The sequence below is a fragment of the Lampris incognitus genome, chromosome 20, assembly GCF_029633865.1.
Source record: "Lampris incognitus isolate fLamInc1 chromosome 20, fLamInc1.hap2, whole genome shotgun sequence".
In the NCBI taxonomy this organism is placed as follows: Eukaryota; Metazoa; Chordata; class Actinopteri; order Lampriformes; family Lampridae; genus Lampris; species Lampris incognitus.
Window position 1 is genome coordinate 18,167,075 of NC_079230.1, and position 22,321 is coordinate 18,189,395.

Genomic DNA, 22,321 nt, shown 5'->3' on the forward strand with positions numbered 1-22,321 from the left:
TACATGCGGAGTCGCCAGCCGCTTCTTTTCACCTGACAATGAGGAATTTCGCCAGGGGGTGTAACACATGGTAAGATCACGCTATCCCCCCCCCCCCCCCCGAACAGGGGCCCTGACCGACCAGAGGAGGTGCTAGTGCAGTGACCAGGACACATACCCACATCCGGCTTCCCACCCACAGACACGGCCATTTGTGTCTGTGGGGACGCCCGACCAAGCCGGAGGTAACACGGGGATTCGAACCGGCGATCCCCGTGTTGGTAGGCAATGGAATAGACCGCCACGCCACCCAGATGCACCGTCATTGTTGTCGTTGTTGTTGTTGTTTTGTCTTTTAAGATGCTGTGAGGATTTTTTCACATTATCCGTCTCAGTTCAGTTTTGATCCCTTTGTGTGACTGACAGGCAGATGAGACCCATCAGTGAGGAGGTTCGATATTACTATAGACTGATTCCTACTGCTTCTCTGTGTCACATTTCCCTGTGGAATCTGGTGAAGTGATTTATGACACACAGACGGGACACAGCCACAATTACAGACATATTACCGCATCACTGTGTCTTCAGATCACCTGTTTGTCCAAAACACTACTACATCTCTCACTTCTCTCTTCAGAACAACTGCACCAGCTGCAGTTAATACAGATCTTTATGACACGTGATGCCAATGGAAAATGAAGTCGTTCATCCTTTAGGGGTTTTTTTCTCCCCCCTTCCCCCCCAATAAGAAAACGAGAACGAAATTGTCTTGGGTCAACACTAGAAGCTGTGTTATTGCGACATGTCTAAGGGGGGGGGGGGCGAACCGGACAGAGAGACTGGCCCATCAAATGGACGACCCACTCTCTAGCCCCCGGCGCAGACAGGCAACCACCCCGCTGAAGTGCCCTTTAGCAAAACAGCTTGTTTTTCCTTATTATTTTTTTTTGCAAATTTCAAAAGAGTGGTGTAAGTTGGATGGAGAAAGCTGAGGGGATGGGGGCGGGGGGGAGCAGGGGGGTAGAGAGGAGGTAGAAGCGAATGGAAGATGAAAGCTTGTAGGCGGAGAGATGACGGGAAGAGGGAGGGTTATGAAAACGGGGAGAGAGAGAGAGAGGGAGAGAAGGAGTGAAAGGAAAGGGATGGAAATGTCAAGAGTGCAGGAGAGGCGGAAAAAGGAGTGTTCTTGCCAGAGCGTGGTCTCACACAGAGAAAACATGACGTGAATGTGGGGATGAAAGGGTGAGAGAAAGAAAACAAGGGATGGAGATAGTGAAAGAGTGCAGTCAGGTGAAAGTGATACGGCGGGTGAAACGGACGTCCAGGGTGGTCTCTCTCGCGCTCTCTCTCTCTCTCTCGCTGGCTTGCTCGCTTTTCTCTCAGCCTCCATCTCTCTCTCCCTCCCTCCACCCTTCGCTCTTACATCCTTTTCTGTACTTGTTGTCTCTCCTTTTCTTGCTCCATCATATTTCTGTCCTCTCTCTCTTCCTCTCTCTTGGGGGCTGACATTTCTCTTCATGTGTTTGACCACTCACAGAAGGGGGGATGAATAGAGGAGAGGACAGGATTGAAAGGGGGGATGAGGGGAGAAGAAAGACGAAGAGAGGAGGCCGAGCAGCAAGACGGACATCTAAATGCTCGCCCCGCCGATCTTTTGGGAGCGAAGGAGAGAGAGAGAGAGAGAGAGAGAGAGCGCTACACGCAAACACACATATGCCCACACGCGTGCACGCAGCCGTGCACTCACAGTTATACGCGCACAAAAACACAACGCGAGTGCACAAACATTCAGTGGCAAGTTCACACAAAACGCCGTGACTGCTGCGCACACGAATGGAGGTCGGGACTTGCTCGCCCGGTGTTGAGTATGTGTGATAATGCGGCGCCGTGATCGCTCGAAGGCCTCGAACGCACAGAGGTGTAAATTGCACACAAATACACTGGACTACAGTGCGCGGATGTTGGCACACCAGTCTGACAAAAGGAGAAGACGAGGCACCTGAAGAGTGTGGAGAGAGAGAGAGAGAGAGAGAGAGAGAGACAGGTCTGAAGGAGGGGAGATGGAGGGCCAGACGCTGAGTAGAATGATGGGTATTTTGTGTGTGTGTGTGTGTGTCTCACCATCAGACATTGCACACACGCTGGGCGCTTCTTGTCAGGGTCACAGACACATGAAGGGGTGGAACCAATGAAAACCTAGGGGGCTGTTTTTGCTGCTTACAAACGGCAAATGGCCCATATGCCCCTCTCAATGGCGCGGCACACCCGCCCAGAGACCGGGTCGCAGGACCGCGTCCATTTTGCAAATTCTGAGATGGCAAACAAGTCAAAGAGAAGGAAATGGCGAGGTCGACCTCGTGACTGTAATTCACTCCAGGAATCTCTCTCTCTCTCTCTCTCTCTCTCTCTCTCTCAGATATTGTAGCTGATTATTGGGGAATTTGCCTCTCAAATATTTATAGTTCCTCTCTGGTTCCCTCTCTCTTCGATTCTCTTTATTGTTCTCCCCAGTCTTCACCCTCTTCCCTTCCTCTCTACCTCTCCCATAGCGGTAACTCTCTTCCACCCCTATTTTCCCACGTCACTCTCTCTCTCTCTCTCTCTCTCTCTCTCTCTCCATCGCTTTCTTTTTCCCTTACCCTCTCTCCTCCCCCTCTGAATGCGAGTAGAGTGTGTTTATGCTCTAAGAATGGGGCATTTAGTTAGCCTATGTCCATTTCAGCAACGCACACACGCACACACACACACACAAAGAGCTGGAAAATTGGCTACCAAAAGTGTCACTCATGCTGGTATGCACAATCATGCACACAAACAACACACAACAGACTCAACTGAAAAAAAAATACACTGTGGGCTACGCACACACAACCACACACACACACACGTGCTCCTTTTGAAGGGCAGGGTGCAGTCTAAGGTCAGTAAGTGAAGGAGAGGATAAGTGTCGGTGCCAGGAAGTGGTGAGAGCCCACTGACTGATCCCAAACACACACCTTATCTGATCTCTCTCACTCACTCGCTCACATGTATACACATACACGCGCCTGCATACTTCACGTGTGCACAACACATAGACACCATACACATATAGACACCAGACTATTCATCCAGTGAATAGCTGGTACACACTTAGACACTGCATGTGCAGCGTCTTCTTCTCGTTCACGTGCACGTCTCTCTTCTGATGTGTGTCGTGTCTGATGTATAAACTGATTATTTTCCAAGCTCGCACACATGCACCCACACCTAAGACATGCCTGCATCACAAATGACCCATTCTCTCACACACACGCCTGTCTTATGCCTGTCATGACAACAGCTCACAGTATCACTTGATTTTGTATGTGTGTGCACGTGTGCGTGCACACATGTTTGTGTGTAGAAGTGCGTCTGTATATTTGTTGGCAGGGTGAAGAATGTGTGCTTGAGCAGAGGCTGTTGTAGCGAGAGAAGGTTCCAGAAAGAAAGAGTAAATATATGAGTGTGTGAGAGCGTATAGGCCCCTTCCATCACCTTCCTGTCCTGTCTATGGCCGGCCAACTTGTGACTGGTCAAACTGCGGTCACAGCAGTGGTGCTACCCTGTGACCGGATTGGCTAGGAGGGGAGTGGTGGTTTAGCACTTCCGACCGATGGTCAAACAACGGTCAGGAATGGGGGGTAGGGGAGGACACGGGGGTCAAGGTGGCTCCCTCACTTGCTTATACACACAAATGCACCAGTAGACTTTCCCTTTCCAAAAACATGTGTGAGCTCACACACACACATGCACACACACACACACAAACACACAGTGACCGTGTGGCGACCGGGTCAGGTCATTGTTTTGTGTTATCAGTCCTGACCTTTCTGCCTCTACCCTGATACAACCTGCATCTAAGCCCCTTCCTGTCTGTGAGTGTGTTTGTGTGTGTGTGTGTGGGGGGGGGGCATATTTGAGAAAGTTTGTTTGTCTTGTAGAAAGTGGTGTGTGTGTGTGTGTGTGTGTGTGTGTGTGTGTGTGTGTGTGTGTGTGTGTGTGTGTGTGTGTGTGTGTGTGTGTGTGTGTGTGTTTGTTTGTTCTGAAGTCACTTTGGTCCACATAGAGGTAAGAACCCCAAACAGCTCTCACCTCTCAACCTTTCTGCGGTTTCCTGTTTGGCCCGAGAGTGGTATAAATGGTTTTTGCCGTTGTCTTTTTTTTTTTTTTGGCACATGTATAATTTTTTATCTTGAAATAATTGAAGAAAATTGTCAATTTGGGGGAAAAAAATCTATTTTTGTCTTCGGTAGGAAAATTACTTCAACACATCACTGTGGAACAGGAAGCAGTAAAGGACAATCGAGCGATTTTAGATTAAGAACAAATGATGCATGAAAACAGCGGTATCTGAAGTTTGCCGGTACACATGGCTGACATTTTGGAGGACGTCATGTGCACAAAAGTCGTCTTTATGTCAGCCAGGGTTATCGGTAAGTACAGTTCTTCAGTTCGTTGTGCGCTTAGGAGGGGTCCCTTTTTTTTTGCAAGTGTTTAATGACGTTATCGACTTATTTATACTGTAGGAACGAGTGGTGGTACTTTCGTTTTAAATATTGTGCATCTCTGCTGTAAAAGAAAGCTCGAAGTGAGTCCTTCTCTGTAAACACTGCCGTGACCAAGTCGCCCTCCCACATTCCCATAAGATGAGGTTTTGGTGCCGCGTCCCTCGGTTTCCAAACTTGGTGTGCAAATGACATTGTGCTGCGTGCTCGTAACGATGTTTTCCTTCTCATTCCAGATAAATGGTGCAGCGCGTGAGCAGCGAAGCCAGAAGGCCCCGCAAAAACCATTATTAGCGTTCGTCTTGGAGAAAAACAAATACTGGTTCGACCGGACCGAGTTTTCGCTCGTTTGGCATTTTAAAAAGCGCTCCAATCCAAGTCGGGTTTTAAACGTGATTTGATTCAAATTGAGCTTTGGAAATTGGTTGCATCTAAATTGAGCTTCAAAGAAAGAAAGGGGGGGGGGGAAAGTTGGTCAACCCAAATGGACCTTTTGAAAAAGTGGCTGAACCCAAACTGAACTCTTCGAAGAAAAAAAACAAAACCCCGTCGGAGGCCAAATTGAACTTTTAAAAAGTGGTTGGATCTAAATTGAGCTTACAGTGGCGCTAAGAGCTGCTGGGTTGTTGTTTTTTCCTCCTCTAACGCTGTTTGTTTTGGAGTATTCTGTCTTGATTCAGTTCATCAGCGTGCAGCTCCCCGTAGGCCCCCCGACTGCAGCCTGCACCCGTCTGCAGTCTGCAGCCTTCCCACTCGCTCATTCCTCCTCTGTAAGATCTAGTTACCCTGAGCCTGACCCCCCTCTCTCCATCCTCTCGCTATCCTCTCTCCCTCTTTTCTGTCTCCTCCAACCCCCCCCCCCCACCACCACCATCACCACCCCCGTTCTCTTTTTTTTTCCCCGTTTGTCTTTTCTTCTCCTCTCTCTCACTTTTGGCCCTCCTCTCCCCCTCTGCACCGTCTCTGTCTGTCTGTCTCTGCCTGTCTCGTCACCTCTCTTTACCTCCCTCGTTTTCTCCCTCCCCCTTACTCTTTTCTGTCTCCCCCCCTCCCGCTATTCATCTCTCTCTCTCTCCTCCCCGTCCTTTCCCCTCCCCCTCCCTGCCCCTCACTTTTGTCTCCTCTCTCCACCGCCACCTCTTTTCTTCCATCCCTTCTCCTTTCACTCTCCCTCCATCTCGCCATCTCTCTCTCTCTCTCTCTCTCTCTCTCTCTCTCTCTCCTCTCTCTCTCTCTCTCTCTCTCTCTCTCTCTCTCTCTCTCTCTCTCTCTCTCTCTCTCTCTCTCTCCCTGTGTAGTGTCTAACTGACAGCGGAGACCCCTGGTTGAACCAAGAGTAGATAGACAGCAAGTTAAAGAAAGGGAGAGTTTGGGGGAGAAAGAAGTGGCAGAGAGGGGAAGAGAGAGACGCACACACACAGATGACGTGAAACTGAGAGAGAGAGAGCGTGCGAAAGAGATGGATAAAGAGACATTCAGTGGCAGGAGGGAGAGATAGAGACAGAGAGGTGGATAAAGAGGGAGGCTGAGGAGATTTCCAGAAGTCCTCATGACCACCTCTTTCTTTAAGATGAATAAATAAATAAAGGGGGGCAAACTATTTATCAACTCGTCCTAAATTCTCATTTTTCCTCTTTTTGCTTTGCTTTGTTTTAATGCTCAAAGGCCTGACTGCTTATGTGCCGGGGAGGCTTGTAGAGATGAGTATAACTGACCAGTCACAGGTGGAACACAAGTTTTATAGCGGTAATCAATCTGCAGCAAGTATGAGGCATTGACAGAATGGGAGAAAGATGGAGAGGAAATGGCTGAATGGAGATGAGGGGCTGGTGAAAAGCAGGACGAGTGTATGTGTGTGTGTGGAGTCAGCGCAGGAGGTGTTTTTTCGCGAGAGAAAGCTAGTAAGCAAAAAGCGAGGAGGGGGACGACGGTGTGCGTCCAGTGCAACAGTAGCCGGAGAACATTAGGTCCGATAACCTCCACAGGCGACCTTTGACCTCTTGCTTTCAGAGGTCAAGAGCGGAGCTGCGACTAAAACGTAAGCTTACCTCGTCCTCTGGAGGTCAGCGAGGCTCCCACGGAAGATAAGATACAGTTTGAGGGGAAACTGATTGTTATGAAAACTCGCCTTATCACCACATTTGCAAAGCTGGGCTCCGCAGATGAGATGTGGTCTGATGTGCGTCAGCGCCGTTTGACTCACCGGGCTCTGCTGATAAGACGGCACAAGTAGAGAGAGTCAGAGCACTCCTGAACATTAGCTCAGCTGGAACGGTGTCTTCTGATTTAATGGTGTTTTTTTATTTTTTGCTCTCAGTATTGATTGATTTGTTTCTATTAATCAATAAATAAATCTTTTGGGGGATCCTGGTGTTCACTGAAATGATCTTTCCACCAGGAGAACTGTCGATAGAAGTTGACCAAGATGCAGAAAACAAATAACTTTGTGTTATTATTGACAAACTAATTGTCTTATTGTCTTTTTTATTTTTATTTAGTTAGTTATTTATCTTTTTTTTTTTTTTTTTTTTTTTAATTGTATTGGTGACCTTTCTCAACTCTGAGCTTTGACAGGTAGCGAAGGAGGGATTGTTAAGAAAAGGAAGGATGGGTGTCCAGGTAGCATAGTGGTCTATTCCGTTGCCTACCAACACAGCGATCGCTGGTTCGAATCCCCGTGTTACCTCCAGTTTGGTCGGATGTCCCTACAAACACAGTTGGCCGTGTCTGCGGGTGGGAAGCCGGATGTGGGTATGTGTCCTGGTCGCTGCACTAGCGCCTCCTCTGGTCGGTCGGGGCGCTTGTTCGGGGGGGGAGACTAGGGGAAATAGCATGATCCTCCCATGCGCTACATCCCCCTGGCGAAACTCCTCACTGTCAGGTGAAAAGAAGCGGCTGGCGACTCAGGGGTCAGACAGCAACCGAGATGGCTCGGGAGAGTGAGGTAATTGGCCAGGTGTAATTGGGGTGAAAATCACCAAAAAAAAGCAGGGATGAGCAGGGACCAAGACATTGATGAAGAGAACGAGAGGAAGATGAGTGATAGATGGTGTTTTCTCCAGGGGTTAAGGGGTCCTAGATAAGGCACAAGAGCACTTTCACTCCATGGAGACCCTTAAACTTTGAACTCTTAACATAGCAGGGGAGTGGATGGATAGAAGGTGAATAGATTGAAAGAGAGAGAGAGATTTAGTCTCAGGAGAGACGGCAGTGGCAAGCTGGACATTTTTCCCCCCCTCTGGACATCGACACTTTCAACTTTCACCGACCTTTGACCGCTGAAAGTCAACAGAGAAGATGGAAGGAGAGGAGGAGTGAAGAACATATGTGTTGGTTGGAGCCCACAACAGAGAGATGGAGGGAGATTTGATGGACAGATGTCATATGGTCTCTTAATGCAAAAACAAACAAACAAACAAACAAACAAAACAATGTCCTTTAAGCAACCTTTGAACTTTGAACTCCGGGCTGGGGTTCAGGCATGGAGGGAGCCGGAAGGGGAGACGGGTGAGATGACAGCGGCGACGGACAGGTGTCAAAACGACCCTTTATCCCCGGCAATGGACAAACCCATTTTCTCTGCTTTTAGTGACCTTTGACCTCTCACCTCATGGTGACATGGAAGTAGGGCGTCCTCACAGAAAACGTTGTCTCTGAGTCGTGCATGTGCATGATTGTTTAGGACACGCTGGTGTTCATTTCTCAACTGTGGCGCGCCACCGGACTCCAGGGGACACGTTGTAGAACATCAGCTTCTTCGTTTGGGCCAGCTTGGTCGTCCAAGTGTATTTGTGAGAGCGAGTCACCGTCTGCTGCATCCTTAAATGTTTTTCTGTTTTGCAAGTTTAACTTCTGGGACTTTTTTTTCCATTCTCCACCTCTTGGTCCTCTTCCATCCTTGAAAATCACATTTCAGTCAGTCATACATGTCGCACAACGACGCAAGAGCCAACAGGACGTCATCACAGCTGAGGAGCACGGGGGATGGACGGACAGATGGGGGGGGGGGAGTACTAAAACGAGATTGACAGGTGACACTGTCCCTTTATTGTTGATGAAAGTCAGAAGGCCTCTCTGCTTTTAGCGACCTTTGAGCCGTCACCTCCGACCTGTGATGGCCTCACCACTTCACCCTTGGCCATCTTGGACAAATGGGTAATTAGAGGTTAGGGAGGAGTAGATGGAGAGATGGAAGCAGAGGGAGCCTTGAAGAATTGTTGCAGGGTGGATGGACAAATTTCAGAATTTCTAGAGAGGCGGGGGGGTAACTGTAAAGGCAAGAAGCAGAGAGCATAGAGAGAGAGAAGGAAGATGAAAAACACAGCAGTGATAGATGAAGAGGGGAGGCTAAGGAGGCGGGAAGGAGAGATCGATGAAAGGATGAAACAGAAATTGGTGGGAGAAAGTTAGTGATGTCATTTCTTTCCTTTGCACTAGGTCAAATGTTACATAATCACAACCTTCCTATGTGTGCACATGTGTATGTGTGCATGCATGCGTGTGTGTGTGTGTGTGTGTGTGGTGTGTGTGTGTACACAGTGTAAACATGGTGAATTCTGGTTGACCCTGGTTCTTGGCTGTTATTAATGAGAACATGGCAGCTCGCCGACAGGCCCTAACAAACAGATCAACCAAACAGCCGGAATAACTATTAACAACTTTCCAAAATATACAGAGAGAAGGTGGGGGGGGGCAAGGGTGGAGTGATGGGGGGGGGGAGTTGGGGGTAGGTAGAGAGAGAGGAACTTATTTGGGGAGGGAGGGGGGGTACTCTCAATGACCTTTGACCCTTGCCAATGAGCTGGGATGGCAGTACCAATTTCACCATAAAGTCGTCTTCAGCTGGACGGTAGAATGATGGGTGGATGGTAGAGTGACGGGTGGACGGGAGAGGTGATATGGGGGACGTGTTGGCTGTGAGATGGACTGACAGCAGGGAGAAGAGGGAGCGAGGGATAGATGCCCGGACAGACGGAGGGGCGGGTGAGCGAAGCGGTGCGGAGAACGACGGAGAGCTAGGCAGATGATGAGAAAAAGGGAGAGCGATGTGCATGCACGTGTGTGCGTGTGCACACAGCAGGTATTTATTGCTCCTTCCTTCCGCCGCTGGTTTGAGTCCAGCTGCACTCAGGCGGCGTTGTTCATGTGACATTTAGGGGGAAGAAGAGGGACGGGGAGCGAGAAAGCGGAGTGGGAGACTGAGGGACGGAATAGAGAAATCGGCAAAAGAAAGAAAAGTTGGGTGAGGGAGGTAGAGAGGAAGAGGAGGAGGGGGCACTGAGGGTGGAGAGGAAGGAGAGGCAGAAAGTCAGAGAGAGCGAGAGCTGAACGGAGACGGTGCTAAAAGGGAGCAAGGAGGAGGAGAAGAAGTACTGGAAACCAAAAGAAAGAAACAGAGCTAATGTGTTTTAAGGGGGTTGTATATATGGGAGCGCAATTAGAGGAGAGAGAGCGAGAGAGGGAGAGAGAGAGAGAGAGTGAGTGTGCACCATTAGCGAAGGAGAAATGATAAAATAAACAGGAGATCTCTTGGTAATATGTCACTTTGTTTTTCTGTTCCACAATAATCTCTTGTTTGTGTGTGTGTGCTTGCACGTACGTGTGTGTGTGTGTGTGTGTGTGTGTGTGTGTGTGTGTGTGTGTGTGTGTGTGTGTGTTTTGAGAGCGAGGAGACAGGAGCGATAGCGCGGGGGAGGTCATGGTGAGGTGAGAGAGGGGGAGCAAGACGGAGGGAGAAGTTCAGCGAGAGGTGAAGAGAGACTGAGAGACATGGTGCTCTGCGTGCATGTGTGTGTGCAGGGTGAATCCAGGGTCAGGAGCGTGTGTGTGTGTGTGTGTGTGTGTGTGTGTGTGTGTGTGTGAGTGTGAGATCCACCGCAGCCAGGAGACCTGCTGGCTTGCGTGTGGCTGAATTTTAGAGGGCCTCTCTCTCTCTCTTTCTCTCCCCCCTTTTCTTCTTCATCCATTTTATCAACTCCTCTTTTGTGTTTTATCGATTCACGGACTCCCTCCTCCCCCCAAACCTTCCTCCTCTCCTCCTCCTCGCTGCACCACCTCTCAGTCCGCCCGTTCACTCTCCTCCCCGACTGTACACCCGCTCCGTTACCAACTGACCTCAGCCTCACCCAAAACCCACCTGTCTCGCCTCTGCTCTCCTCTTTTCTCCTCGCCATTCCAGTCCTCTCCTCCGTTCTCCTTCACTCCGGAAGACGAAGACGGTAAGAGAGAGAGATAAATGGGAGAACAGAAGCGGGGAATGAGTCAGCTGGGAATGAAAAGCAGAGCGAGAGAGGGGGGGGGGGAGAGAGAGAAAGAGTGAGGGAGAGAGTGAACAAGAGGGAGCAAGAAAGAGAGAGGGGGGGAGAGAGACCTTACAGAGGAAGGTGGAGATGTTCAGAGGGAGACGGGCCCACAGAGTGTGGTTCCATAAGAGAGACGGTCAGATCCTCTCTGTGATACCATGAAAATCCCTTCAACCTCAGCCGCCTGCTTATCTGCCTCTGTGTGTGTGTGTGTGTGTGTGTGTGTGTGTGTGTGTGTGTGTGTGTGTGTGTGCTTTTTTGAATGGTGCACTTTGGTGAAAGTGTGTGTATGTGGATTGTTGTGAGTGTTGTCTGTGCCTGCATGCAAGCATCGTTCCACTTCCACTGTGTGTGTGTGTGTGTGTGTGTGTGTGTGTTTGAGAGAGAATGGGGGCTGTTGTTATTCTAAACATTTTTGTTTGCCTCAGGTTGCAAGTTTTGGTGTCGGCATTTCTTGGTTTGTGTGTGTATGGGTGTGGGTACACATCAGTGTGTGTGTGTGTGTGTCACTTATTCTGAATGTTATCTTTGGCCTGAGCTAGCATGCTATCTGTTTTTGTCTCTCGTGGTGTGTGTGTGTGTGTGTGTGTGTGTCTGTGTGTGTGTGCATGTGTGCGTGCGTGCGTGGTTGTGTGCGTGTGACAGGCGGCGGGGTGCTTGCTGAGTTTACTTCCTCTAAATAGACAGCTTTAGTATCAGACGGTCATAACTCTTCCTGCCATACCTGTCACGCTTTCGCCTCCTACTCACCACACACAACACACACACACACACACACACCAAAAGCGAGATGCATGTGCAGGAAAACAATAACATCCAGTATAATATACGTTCACAAATATACAAACTCACACACACAGACACACACAGGTCTGTAGCTCATTTTCTGAACGATTTGTTTACGTGAACTAGTGGGCAGATGATGTTTTTGGTTTATGTAACTGCGCTGAACCTGGTGTGTGTGTGTGGGGGGGGTCTGTGTGCGTGTCTGTGTGTGTATATGGACGCTTTGAGTGGAGTGAACACATACATAACTGGTTTGTTTATGTGTGTGTTTGTGCGAGCATGTTTGTGAATGTTGGTGCCTTTCTATTTGTGTCAACACACATAACCTGTGTATGTGTGTGTGTGTGTGTGTGTGTTCTGTACTTGTTTACACAGGAGGATTAAAAGGTCAAACTTTGGCCGTTTGAGGGTGAACCAAGGGGCGGGGGGGAGCGAGAGAGAGAGAGAGAGAGAGAGAGAGAGAGAGAGAGAGAGAGAGAGAGAGAGAGAGAAGAACAAACAGTGAAAGATGAGAGGCGGGGATTCAAGGAAGGCAGCGAGGAGGAGGAGGAAGAGGATGGGGAAGAGAAACAGGAGGAAGGAGAGGAGGAGAGGCAATACAAGGGATACCGTGAGAGAGATGGGAGGAAGGTATGTAGGGATGGAAGGAAGAGGAAGGAGAGAGAACAAGAGGGTGGGAAAATAAACTCAGGAGGTTCAGAAAAACAACTGACTCCTCCTCCTCTTCCTCCTCTGGCTGTAAGGCCATGATGCGCTGGTGCTGTGTTTGGCGGCAACATCGGTGATGACTTCCCAGAGCAACAGACACTATTTGCGCCTGGTGTTAACATAAAATCTGTGTTGTGTCCTTACCTGGGACAGCCATTGAATTTCCTGCTGCACAAACTCACAGAGCATGCAGTGTTGTGTGCGGTGTTGTGCGCGGTGTTGTGTGCGGTGTTGTGTGCAGTGTTGTGTGCAGTGTTGTCATCCTGCATTTGGCTCCGCCAGGTGTAGTCTAGCTCTCACTGCAGCCAGACCTCAGAAAGAATCCAGTCCCAGTAAATCCAGTTCGTAGAGCGCACTCTCACCAGTAAGAAAGCACCGGTAGGGATGTCCGGGTGGCATAGAGGTCTATTCCGTTGCCTACCAACATGGGGATCGGCGGTTCAAATCCCCGTGTTACCTCCGGCTTGGTCGGGCGTCCCTGCAGACACAATTGGCCGTGTCTGTGGGTGGGAAGCTGGGGTATGTGTCCTGGTCGCTGCGCTAGCGCCTCCTCTGGTCAGTCGGGCGCCTGTTCGGGGAGGGGGGGCTGGGGGGAATAGCGTGATCCTCCCACGTGCTACACCCCCCTGGCGAAACTCCTCACTGGCAGGTGAAAAGAAGCGGCTGGCAACTCCACGCGTATCGGAGGAGACGTGTGGTAGTCTGCAGCCCTCCTCGGCTCGGCACAGAGGGTGGAGCAGCGACCGGGCGGACTCGGAGAGCGGGATGATTGGCCAGGTACAGTTGAGGAGAAAAGGGGGGGGGGGGAGCACTGGTGGAAATACCACCTGTGCAGCAGTCGGTGGTGGAATGGTGAGTGGCTCATTCTGGAGGTTGCTGGTTACTCGGGCTTGCTCAGCTTTCACATGAATTACTTCCACAGCAGTGCAGGTATCACTGTACTGACACAGGAGTGGCAAGCAGGATTTAGGTAAAATGGCTTCACCCCCCCCCCCCCACTCACACACACACACACACACAGTCTCCCAATGTCATCGTCAGTGGCTCTTGATCTTAAGGATCCCTCCTTTTCTATCACTGGCTTGATCTGCCCTTCCTCGCTCCTCTCTCTTTCCCTGTCTTCCTCTCAGCCGCCACTGTTCCCCATCCTGCTCTCACTTTCTCTTTCATTTTCTTTTCTCCTTTTCTCCCCACATGTGGTTTTGCTCTCCATCCCTCTGCGCTGCTCCTCCTCTCTCATCCCTCACTCACATATGGTTTCCCTCTCTGGGTCTGTGCGTGTGTTTGGTGTTACCCAGAGTTCACCGAGGCTCCCTGTGTGCATGTGTCCGTGTGCATGTGTGTGTCTGCAAATTCACAAATATGCATGTCAGTGTGTCTGAGTCTGCAAGAGCATAAGCACGTGTGTGTGTGTGTGTGTGTGTGTGTGTGTGTGTGAGAGAGAGAGAGTCAGATAAAGTTCAGAGGGCTAGCCAGTTATGCAACAGTCAGCAATGTGGGTCATTCAGTTGACCCCCCCCCCCACACACACACACACGCTGACCCCCCCTAGGCACCCACCTTCTTCTGAGAAGGAGGCTGTTTCCTCTCCTGCTTTTCTCTCATCCCTCACCTCCTTCCTCTCTCCCCCTTCTTTCATTAGGAGAGGAAATGTATTTACTTACTGAGGACCTTTACCCACCTAAATTTCATTGGCTGTTGTGCTTTATATTTTACTTTGGGCAATACAGAGGGATGCACACTTTCTCTCTTAACTCTCTCTGTGTCCCTCTGTCTCCCTCTCTCTCTGTCTCTCTCTTTCTCCTATCGCCATTTTTTTCAGTTCATCAGTGTCATTTTTATGTAAACACTGTTTCTCTCTTTTTTTAAATCTTTGCCACTGTACCTCTGTATCTGTTGCTCTTAATCTCTCTTTCTCTGTCCATCTCTCTCATCTCTCCCCCTCCAGTTATTGGACCTGTTTGTCCAGTGGGACTGGTCTACCTACCTGGCGGATTACGGCAGACCCACCTGTAAATATCTGAGAGTCAACCCACACACTGCACTGGCCCTGCTGGAGAAGTGAGTAGCCATTCACCCTAATCCACCCACCCACCCATCCAGCCCTCCACCTTCACCTCTTCTCCTCCTCTAACATTGTTCCAGATCCACTTCTTTGTCAGCACTCCAATTACATTTTTTCTTTCCTTCCTTTTATGCATTGATCTATCCATCCATCCATGTTCCATCAATCTGTACGCGTACTCTCCGTTTCTCCTGCGCACCCTCAATCTTTGCCTTTCTTTTGGTCTCTGTATGTCTCTGTCTGTCTGTCCTCTACCATCTGTCTGTCCTTTCTGTCTCACCTCTGTTTCCTCTTTCATTCCAACAGGTTGTCTAAACCGTAAGTACTGCATCCACTCTGTGCGTGTGTGTGTGTGTGTGTGTGTGTGTGTATGTGTGCGCTTATGCCTGTTTGTTTGTGTGTGTGCCTATGGACTGACTGACACGGCATGCATCAGTGTAAGACTACTAAAATATAAGAGAAACTGAGAAGTGGAGGCAGACGGAGAAGCGATTATTTACATGTAGACTCGTGTTTGACAGCCAAGAATTTTCACACACACATGCACGATCAATCCCATGCAAAAATACACACGCACACGTGCACGAATACACACACACACCCATGCAGACTTCATAAATAAACATCAAACGCGGGTCGAGGAGATAGCGATGTATTTGTGATAATAGCAGAGAGCAGGTGGAAGTAAAGGGATGTTATCGCTATAACAACAGTGTTCTGTCTCCGTAGTGATGGCTATCAGCCTATAGGTGAAGTGCCTGCACTCCCGGCAGGAAGATAGCCCGGTGGTGCTGATGAAAGCAATGCACACAACTGTACAAACTAATTGCACAAATAAAAGACTGACCGTGTGCTGCATACACAAACTGTCTTGTGTGTGCATGGACCGCCTTTTGCCATGTGGAAGTTCTTATGAATACACACTGACTGCAGACTGACTAGCCACACATTCATAAAAGCTAGGAGACAGTTTAGTTCTGACCAAGTTGCCAGGCAAGACACACACACACACACGCGCACATTGGGAGTCCAGTGATTCTTTGCGTCGTTCAGTACAGTACCACTAAACTCCTTTTATCTCCGTCACCACTTTGACCCACATTGTCTGAAGGCTTACAAAGGGACCGAGACTCCAGAAGTCCACTTTCAAGGGGGCCCAGGCTTGGTGTCCTCTCTTTCCCGGGCGGAAGCACCCTGCTGGGGCTGGTGCAGTCCACTCAGTCCCTGAGCATCCCAGAGGTCCAGAAGGCTCTACCGCTCTGTGACCAAGCTAGCAGACGCATACACACATGCACAGCTGCACACATACTGTCTCATGTGACACTGATGACACTTGCAGGCCTGATAGCCCAACCAGCAGAGGTTCTGCACGGCCCCGTTGTGCATCTGTGAGGATGGTGTTTTAGTTCTGCACAAAATAAAGAGTTATTCAGATCTCTCCTTCACAGGTTTCACTTGTAGCAAGACCAAAGTGGAAACTGTGTGCATGTGTGTGCACGTGTGTGTGTGTGTGTGTGTGTGTGCATTATTTGTTTGGTTTTTTTTTTTCCAGGATGCTTTGTTTGGACCGACCAGTGCATCATTATCAAGTGTTTTATTTCTAAGTGCATCTCTTGGAACTGCTCTATTTCTTGCTACATTTACAATAAAGCTTAAAACTAACTCCGCTGACCCCTGCCCACATCTACTTCTTTCTACCCATCCTGCATCTCTCCACCCATCAACTTCTCTCTCTCCCTCTCTCTCTCTCCTCGCTTGCTCTCTGTAAATGTATTTTACTCTTATCTGTTCCTGCCTCTGTTCCTCACATACCCTCCCTCCATTCCTTTTGTCTTTCTCTGTCTTACCCTCACCCTCTAATTTGTTTTCTTCACCCTCTCTCCTCTCTTTTCCCTCTTTCTCACCCCCTCTCTCCCCCTGCATCCGTCCCTCGTTGCTTTTTCCCTCCCTCCTCTTTGTCTCTCTCACCTCTCCCTGTTTATGTCTCTCTCTCACTTCCTTTGTCTCTCTCTCTCTCTCTGATTGTGCAGGATGAGGGAGACGGGGAGGAAGAACAACATGTTTGCTCAGTTCAGGAAGACAGACAGAGACAGACAGAAGCTCCTCGACGCCGTCCTCAAGCAGCTACGCAACCTCATCGCTCAGCACCACGCCTAGAACGACCACTCTGATTGGTTCAGCGGCTTAGAACAGACGGTCTCATTGGCTGATTTAAGCAACGCATATACTGTAGCATGTGGTGTTCACGGGTCACGCAGCTGATCTGGCTGGACAGCTCACATGTTAAAACCACTGCCACCGGCCAATTTATGCAACCCTGGCTGAGGTTACACAAGCTTAAACAACCAATGTCCTTTGGATGATGATACTAAAACATGCAGTCTGATTGGTTAATTAGATTTTTTTATTTTTTATTTTTGGATAGGTAGTAGTCTGAAAATAACAATCCCGTTCTCTATAGAGTTAAATATTCCTTGTTTTCGATATCTTTTCAGGCATTCAGCATGGTTTTGTTGAAATGTGGTTGGATCCTCGTGGGCCCAGTTCAGCTCAGTAAGACTGAGACGCCATTAAACCTCGACCTGAGTTGTTGGTTAGTGCAGCATTTTCTCCAGCCATCTGATTTGAGCCACACTATCACACTTCCTTAAGATGACAAAGGAAGAAAAAAAACGAGTCCTCTTACATCCCATTGGTTGTGCAATGTTGTTCTCATCTCTACCCAAAAGAAACAAACTGAGCCTGGTCATTGGAAGAAGTGGAAGTAGAGAAACTCTATAATTATGTTGGTACCTGCATGTTCGCCTCCACCCACGGGGGCTGAAGCAAGCAATTTTACCTGCTGAAAACTAGAAGTTAAGGTTTGTTTTTGTTTTTTTTTGTCCTCATCTAGTTGCCAACTCTGCCCATCTGTGGCCTTGGGTTTGATTTGCTCTTAACCTTTATTCATGACAACAGCAAGCGTGAACGTTTCTGACCTGAGGAGGGGGCAGTTATGTCGTCGGAAGAAATTATGTCACGCTTAACTATCAATAATGGATGGTTTTACAAATAATAAAACTATCATAACTGTAAGTGAACAAGATAAACATGTTTAAAAAAATCGTATAGAAGATTATAAAATTTTAAAAATGGCTAGGAGTGGAGGGGAAACAACGGGCTGGCTGTATTTTCCCTCTCGAAGTGTCCCAGGGAAGCATGGTCATCTAGAAGTTGACCATGGATGGCACCGTGTTCGTGTCCATTTTTCAACATAATCAGAATCAGAATATTTTATTTATCCCTCGAGGCCTTAGAGATCCCCAGGTCCTCTCCTCATTCGTCCCATTTGCTTAGAAATCAGCAAATTTCCATTTCCCCGGCTGTCATTCGTTTGTTTTTTCCTCCACCCGACACTCTTTCAATGTTGCTGCTGTTGTTGATGGATGAAAGGGTTTTTGTCAGGCCTGGGTGGATTGCTGCACCCTGATACCTTTCCTACACCTTCTCATTGGTCCACAGGTGGGGAGGTTAGCGCTAGCTGGTGGATTTGGTCCATGGCTTATGAATTAGCGTATCAGCCGACTTCTGCAGGAAGCCATACCTCAATTTGAACGTCTTGTTTTGTTGTAAAAATCTAGTTTGGTTGGTAACACAGCTCAAGTGGGGCTTGAGAATGTGTTTTGGGTTTATCATCCCGTTTGGTCTTGTTGATTATACATTTTTTTTCTTTCTTCAGTCTAGGTAAATTTCAGGTAAAATGGTGGCTGGTCATTTTTAACATGCACCTACCGTCAAGCCGGTGGACAAAAAGAGTCGGTTTCCTTTCCTTACCGCCTCACGTGTGCTGCTGTTTCTCTGACAGCCTGCTTTGTCTTCCATACTTCTCTCACACAATGCTGGAGGACGGAGAGTTTGTCACGTCAGCATTCTTCAGTGTACCCATGTCTTCCATTGGCCTTCACTACAGAGGGAGTCAAATCAGGACGCCAGATCGCTTAACGCACTGCAATCAAGATAAGGGTTCGTGAAATAGGGATATCGAGGATCCCTCATCCAACCTATCTTAACAAGGGGGTTGTCGTCATGGCAACCCATTCTTTTCTTTATACAATCTATTCACAGTTAAATGGGGGATATTGCTTAGATGTGGCAACCCTCTCCCCATTTTCTAAAGCCTTGTTGCACAGACTCCGTAGGGGTTTTAAGTAGTAGATGTTAGTCCAACATGACAACTTAATCCCTCAATTCAAATATAATGACGTTTAAATTACGAGACATCGCTCATATTAGGCAGCCATCATCCTCTTCCTAAACCCCAGATATACATTGTGTTTGAGTATGAAAGAGGGGTTGGTGTCCCAACTTGGCAACCCATTTTAATCTTAATACTCAGTAACACCGCTTAATAGTGAGTAGGACTCAAAACTGACAACCCTTCCCAACTCACGTCCACCACTTTTCTTTCCTTTATTTTGAAGTTTGATCTTTAAATTCAGGGATAATGCTGGAATCTGGCCACCGCTGAAAAGTTCAGAGCTCTTTGCTTGGCTGACTTGGATGTTTAAATTAGAAGGATAGTCTGCTGGGAGAGAGAGCTTACACACTAATGCCAAGGGTCTTCCAAACCACATGCCAAGCTCTGCCTGCATGCATACATGTGTGTGCACATATGTGCACAATTTTATACTCGTTTTTTTGTGCATATGTGCCTGCGTGCATGCGTGCTTGCTTGCATATTAGGGCGCCCGTGTGGCCGCTTGTGTTCACATGCGAGTAGAGCAGAGTTATGAAATAATCACACATGAATGATCTGGTTTAGTTGAAGTACACAACTGTTTACCAGTTTTTTGTTTTTGTTTTTTTTGTTTTTAAACCTAGGACGAGTCCTCCCTGTCTCACCATGTTACTTCATTCTTGAATTTGGGTGCAATAATAACGAAAACTGCATCAGTCGCACTGCAAAATGCACATGTGTGTGTTTGTATTGGCATATTATAAACAAATTCAGACTGTGTCAAAAAGGGAAAATTAAGTCTTCCGCTTCCTCTTTTTTGGAAAAGGGGAAGGTGTGATCAGTCCCCGTGTTTGGTTTGATGATTATGAATATTGTGTATGTGTGAGTACATAGGTGTGTGTGTGTGTGTGTGTGTGTGTGTGTGTGTGTGTGTGTGTGTGCGCGCGTTTACAGGCACTGCACAAACATGCATGTGCTTTCAGCTGTGTGTGTGTGCGTGTGTGTGTGTTTACAGGCACTGCACAAACGTGTGTGCTTTCAGCTGTGTGTGTGTGTGTGTGTGTGTGTGTGTGTGTGTGTGTGTGTGTGTGTGTGTGTGTGTGTTTACAGGCACTGCACAAACATGCATGTGCGGTCAGCTGTGTGTGTATGTGTGTGCACGCGCATAAGAGAGAGAGAGGGGGAATGAGTATGTGTATCTAGGATATGTGCACAAAAATGTGCTTTCATGCACCTGTAAGTGGTTGTGTTAATTTCTGTGTGTGTGTGTCTGTGTCTGTGTGTGTGTGTGTGTGTTTTCCTCCTCAGCTGTTATTATATTTTGGTGTTTTAGTTAAGGAACAGGGTCGTTGTTTTTGAATGTGCCTTTGCTGTATTTTTCCTGCCAATAAAGATCAGCGTTACTGTGGTGTGTGGAACTGATGCCGGACTGGTGATCGAACGTCCTCGTTGCAAAGTGCCGGAGTCCATCCTTTAACCGACCAACCTGCGTAGCACTGGTGTCGTGACATGTGCCGTTTAGCCAACACACATCGCTCAGCAGCATACTTGAACATGTTGAGGTGGAGCTGCTTACCCGGGCAGTGTCAGTGCCATGCTCCACCTTACTGTGCTACACAGGGAATCGAAACCCCAACCCGGGCAGCCTCAGCATCATGTTCTGCCTGTTGAGATATACAGGGATTTGAACCCCTAACCCCTAAATTCGTGCGCGAGTACATTACACGCTGGTTCTTCATATTTCCACCCACTCTGCAACAAGCTAGCTTAAAAACGACCTATACTCGGGGCGCCCGGGTGGCGTTGCGGTCTATTCCGCTGCCTACCATCACGGGGGTCTCCGGTTCGAATCCCCGTGTTACCTCGGGCTTGGTTGGGCATCCCTACAGGCCCAATTGGCCGTGTCTGTGGGTGGGAAGACCAGGAGTCGCTGCACTAGCGCCTCCTCTGGTCAGTCGGGGTGCCTGTTCGGGGGTGGGGGGGGACTGGCGGGAATAGCATGATCCTCCCACGCGCTACACCCCCCTGGTGAAACTCCTCACTGTCAGGTGTAAAGAAGCGGCTGGCGGCTCCACATGTATTGGAGGAGGCATGTGGTAGTCTGCAGCCCTCCCCGGATCAGCAGAGGGGGTGGAGCAGTGACCGGGACGGCTTGGTAGAGTGGGGTAATCGGCCAAGTATAACTGGGGATACGGGGGGGGCAGTCTGGTTAAGTGAATGTACTTTTCAGCATTTGGTCATGAGAGACGTGTATGTTTTGGAAAGTGTCTTGCACGGGGGAACCCTTGAAAAGACCTGGTAATCGCCATTCATTTTAAGTTTTAAAAATGCCAAAATGTACGATCCTGAATGGATGTTCAGTACCCGTTTTGCTGTTGTCTCGTTTCTTAGCTGAGGTGTCTACAGTCCGGCTTGGCAGGGGCTAACACGGGCCTCTGCGGGGCGCTCGTTCTGATGGGATGGCGTCTGGTTGCTTTCAGCTGCGGATTCAATTCAGAGTTTTTGGGGGAAACTTGTCACACACGCGCCTCGCGCTCACTCGGCGTCCCACATCCACGGCTTAGTTTCTGCTGAGCAGCTCGTCCCATGCCTTGCTCAAGAGGACCTCGTTTGTAGTTGTGAGTGTGCGTGTGTGGGGGGTAATTACTTGCTCAGTTTCCCTCTATTACTGAACCACACTAGCTTAAATTGATATATACACAAACGCACAACAAGGTGAATATGAATGTGTACGTGCCCCCCCTCCCCCCCCCCCCCCGGTGCTCGGGTCCTCACACCCCGGTGGTCGTTGGTGTTATTTTGTATGTGGATAACTTTATTGAGACAGAAGCACTGTACAGGCTGTTGTATTAAACCACTAATGGGTCAAATGAAAGTGATATACTAATAAACATGCAAATGCCAGCAAACAATTATAAAATAAAAATGACAAAAAGAACCGTGGTCAGTTTTGTTTTTTTTCTCTCCCCAGTTTCATACATGCGTAAACTCCCAAACAAGAATGTAGCCTGACTGGCTTGGTCGTCATGGTCCACATGTTGCCCTTTACACCTGTCCTCCGTGGGTGGTGTGATGGAGGCTGAGGTTCGGGAAGGGAGGGATGGATGGAGCTGTCTGTTCTCAGGAACATTACTTTTTTTGGAATTACCCCCCTTTTTTCCCCTCAGTTCTGCCCGTCCAATTACCTCGCTCTTCCGAGCCGGCCCGGTCGCTGCTCCAGCCCCTCTGCCAGTCCGGGGAGGGCTGCAGACCACCACATGCCTCCTCCTATACATGTGGAGTCGCCAGCAGGGCCGGATTAAATGGATAGATTACACTAGGCAGACCATTTTTGGGGCCAACCCCTCCCCACCCCCAAACAAGCACATTTTGATACTTTGTAAACAGACAACATTACTTTTAACTGCCGCATGGTTATTATGGTTAATTAGTTAGGTATATGTGTTTGTTTATTATTATCTATTTATAGTTCGTTACTCGCAATTTGAATGTAAAGGGGGAAGTCTAGGCCTACATTTACATGTCTCATTATATTCATTTAGATTTATTTGCATTTTACATTTGATTTCATTGTCTTTACATATTCAGATTTGGGTGTTGAAGTGGAAAGCGGAGGCTACTCACGTTTACAGCTGCTTTCTCCTGACTTTTGATAAGGTGACGTCTTCGGTGACCTCTTCGTAATCCAGGGAGGCGGTAAATTCGTTCTCAGTCGCCAACGCTGCAAAAGCGGTCAGTT

General features: G+C 48.5%; 1 protein-coding gene across 2 annotated transcripts in view; it reads left to right on the forward strand.

Moving 5' to 3' along the window:
* The window catches only part of exoc6b (exocyst complex component 6B), a 99,637-nt gene extending 78,117 nt beyond the window's left edge, over window positions 1–21,520 (forward strand). For both annotated transcript variants that reach the window (XM_056300071.1, XM_056300072.1), the window contains 2 exons: window positions 14,250–14,362; window positions 16,397–21,520. In XM_056300071.1, the coding sequence (XP_056156046.1) occupies window positions 14,250–14,362; window positions 16,397–16,523 (240 nt within the window). In that variant the 3' untranslated portion in view covers window positions 16,524–21,520. The remainder of the gene's footprint in view (window positions 1–14,249; window positions 14,363–16,396) is intronic.
* Window positions 21,521–22,321: the final 801 nt, after the last annotated feature.